The sequence below is a fragment of the Psittacula echo genome (genome assembly GCF_963264785.1).
Source record: "Psittacula echo genome assembly, chromosome: 19".
NCBI lineage: Eukaryota > Metazoa > Chordata > Aves > Psittaciformes > Psittacidae > Psittacula > Psittacula echo.
The window spans coordinates 2,225,953-2,228,484 of record NC_137755.1 but is presented as its reverse complement, the minus strand read 5'-3'; the positions used below and the strand labels follow the sequence as shown (position 1 = coordinate 2,228,484).

The following is a 2,532-nucleotide window of genomic DNA, read 5'->3' as shown; positions in this document are numbered from 1 at the left end:
GGCTTGATTCAGTCTGAGTTGGAAATCCCCAAGGCCAGAGACTGCACAGCCTCTCTGGGTGACCTGATGCAGCACTTGCCTGAGCCTATGGGAACAAGGTTTCCTTATGTCCTGGCTCAACCTCTCCTCTGTCACTATCCCCCATTGCCTTTTGTCCTCCCACCAGGCACCATGGTGAGGAGCCTGGCTCTGTATTCTCCATGTCGTCCTTGGCGGTACAGGCAGCCAGTCCCCAACAGCCTTCCCTTCCCAAGATCTCAGGTCCCCATCAGCCTTCCCTTCTCTGGGATGGACAAGTCCAGCTCCCCCAGCATCTCCCAACAACCACTATACTCCAGTCTCCCCACCTGTCTTGAGGATCCGTTGCTATACCCACTCCTGCTTGTCAATAGCGTTCCTGAATTTGGGATCTGAAACCTGGATGGAGTATTCCAGAGCATCCCTTCCCTTGTTCTCCTGCCGTGCTCCTGGTCATACAGCCCGCCATGCTGCTGTCCTCCCTTGCTGCCAGGGCACACGCTGCCTCCTGTCCAGCTCCTGCCCACCCAGCCCTTTCCCATGGGCTGCTCCCAGCCAGGCAGCCCCAGCCTGGGCCATTGCAGGGGAGTCCCCTGCAGGGACCCCTGTGTCCCCTGCTCTCCTGCCCAGGACACCCTGAGAGCTCTGCAGCCCCCCCATGCCATCCCATCTCCCCACACCAGCACAACAGCCCTGGCCCTTGGGCTCCTCAAGAGCTCTTCCTGCTCCAGGCACAGAGCAGCCATCCCGGAGCTGGAGCACCCAGAAAGCTGATTTCATTCCCCTTCATTCCTGCCATGGGAGGACATAGCACAGAGAGGAAGTTGCTGCAGGATCATTTATTGAACTCAAATACTGTGAGAGCCCCCTCTGACACATAGTCTGTGGGTCACACAACACGAGCGGCTACTTAAGCAGGAGGAGATGAAAACTGACATTTCTATGAACACAACATCATCAAAAATTGAAACAGGAAAACAAATCTAAAGCAGCAAAGACAGACTTGGCCTGTCAGGACCTACAATGGAAGCCTTTTGGAGAGGACAGCAGGCAGCGTATGGCTGCTGAAACACATCCAGTCAGCAGCTTCCTCACAGCATCCTTGAGCTCCTGGTTCCTCAGGCTGTAGATGAGGGGGTTCACTGCTGGAGGCACCACCGAGTACAGCACTGACAGCACCAGATCCAGGGATGGGGAGGAGATGGAGGGGGGCTTCAAATAGGTAAAGGTACCAGTGCTGACAAAGAGGGAGAGCACGGCCAGGTGAGGGAGGCACGTGGAAAAGGCTTTGTGGCGTCCCTGCTCAGAGGGGATCCTCAGCACAGCCCTGAAGATCTGCACATAGGACCCCACAATGAACACAAAACAGCCAAGTCCCAAACAGAAACTTAGCACAAGAAGCCCAACTTGCCTGAGGTAGGAATGTGAGCAGGAGAGCTTGAGGATCTGGGGGATTTCACAGAAGAACTGCTCCACAGCATTGCCTCGGCAGAGGGGCAGTGAAAATGTATTGGCTGTGTGCAGCAGAGCAGTGAGAAACCCAGCGCCCCAGGCAGCTGCTGCCATGTGGACACAAGCTCTGCTGCCCAGGAGGCTCCCGTAGTGCAGGGGCTTGCAGATGGCCACGTAGCGGTCGTAGGACATGGTGGTGAGGAGAGAAAACTCTGCTGAAATGAAAAAGAGAAAGAAAAAGAGCTGTGCAGCACAACCTGTGTAGGAGATGGCCCTGGTGTCCCACAGGGAATTGGCCATGGATTTGGGGACAGTGGTGGAGATGCAGGCCAGGTCCAGCAGGGAGAGGTTGAGGAGGAAGAAGTACATGGGGGTGTGGAGGTGCTGGTCGCAGGCTGTGCTGGTGATGATGAGGCCGTTGCCCAGGAGCGCAGCCAGGAAGATGCCCAGGAAGAGCCAGAAGTGCCAGAGCTGCAGCTCCCGCCTGGCTGCGAATGGCAGGAGGAGGAAGTGGGTGATGGAGCTGCCGTTGGACATCTGCTGCCTCTGGGCATGGGGCACTCTCACAGGAGAAAAAGGCAGTGACAGGTTAGGACAGGAGGGATGTCAGATACAGAAGTTCAATTTACACACTCACAACTGTCAACACTTTCGATCTGCATAGGAGAGGCTCAGCGTGACTTGCTCATGATTGTCTCTGAGGTTGTTTGGTTTCTTTGCTTTTCCCAGTGTCACAGCTGAAGAGTTACTCTTTTAGGGACAAAATTCCTAAATAAATTTTTGAAGGCGACTTTGAAGAGTCTGAGCATGGGACAGAAAAAAGGGCTCAGCTGTCTGTGGGTTCGTGCCTACTCAAGGTTGCTGCAGAGTCCATCAGTCTGGTTCTCAGCTGCCCTGCACTTTCCAGAGGGACAGTCAGCTCCTTGCCCAGCAGAGCATGGCCAGCAGCCACCTCCAGTGCCAGGCACCAAGAGAGCTGCCTGAACGCACCCTCCCCAGGCCTGGGCTGCACTTTCCCCCCACTCCCTGCCCATGTCTCTGCTGCCTGGAGCTGTCCCTGCC

At 55.8% G+C, this 2,532-nt stretch overlaps 1 protein-coding gene across 1 annotated transcript; it reads right to left on the bottom strand.

Annotated features, from left to right (window-relative positions):
* Window positions 1–1,029: 1,029 nt before the first annotated feature.
* LOC308228533 (olfactory receptor 14A16-like) lies at window positions 1,030–2,007 on the bottom strand (the record flags this gene model as incomplete). The annotated part of the gene is made up of 1 exon (XM_080631914.1): window positions 1,030–2,007. The coding sequence occupies one exon, from the start codon at window positions 2,005–2,007 to the stop codon at window positions 1,030–1,032; it is 978 nt and encodes a 325-aa protein (XP_080488040.1).
* Between the last annotated feature and the right edge of the window lie 525 nt (window positions 2,008–2,532).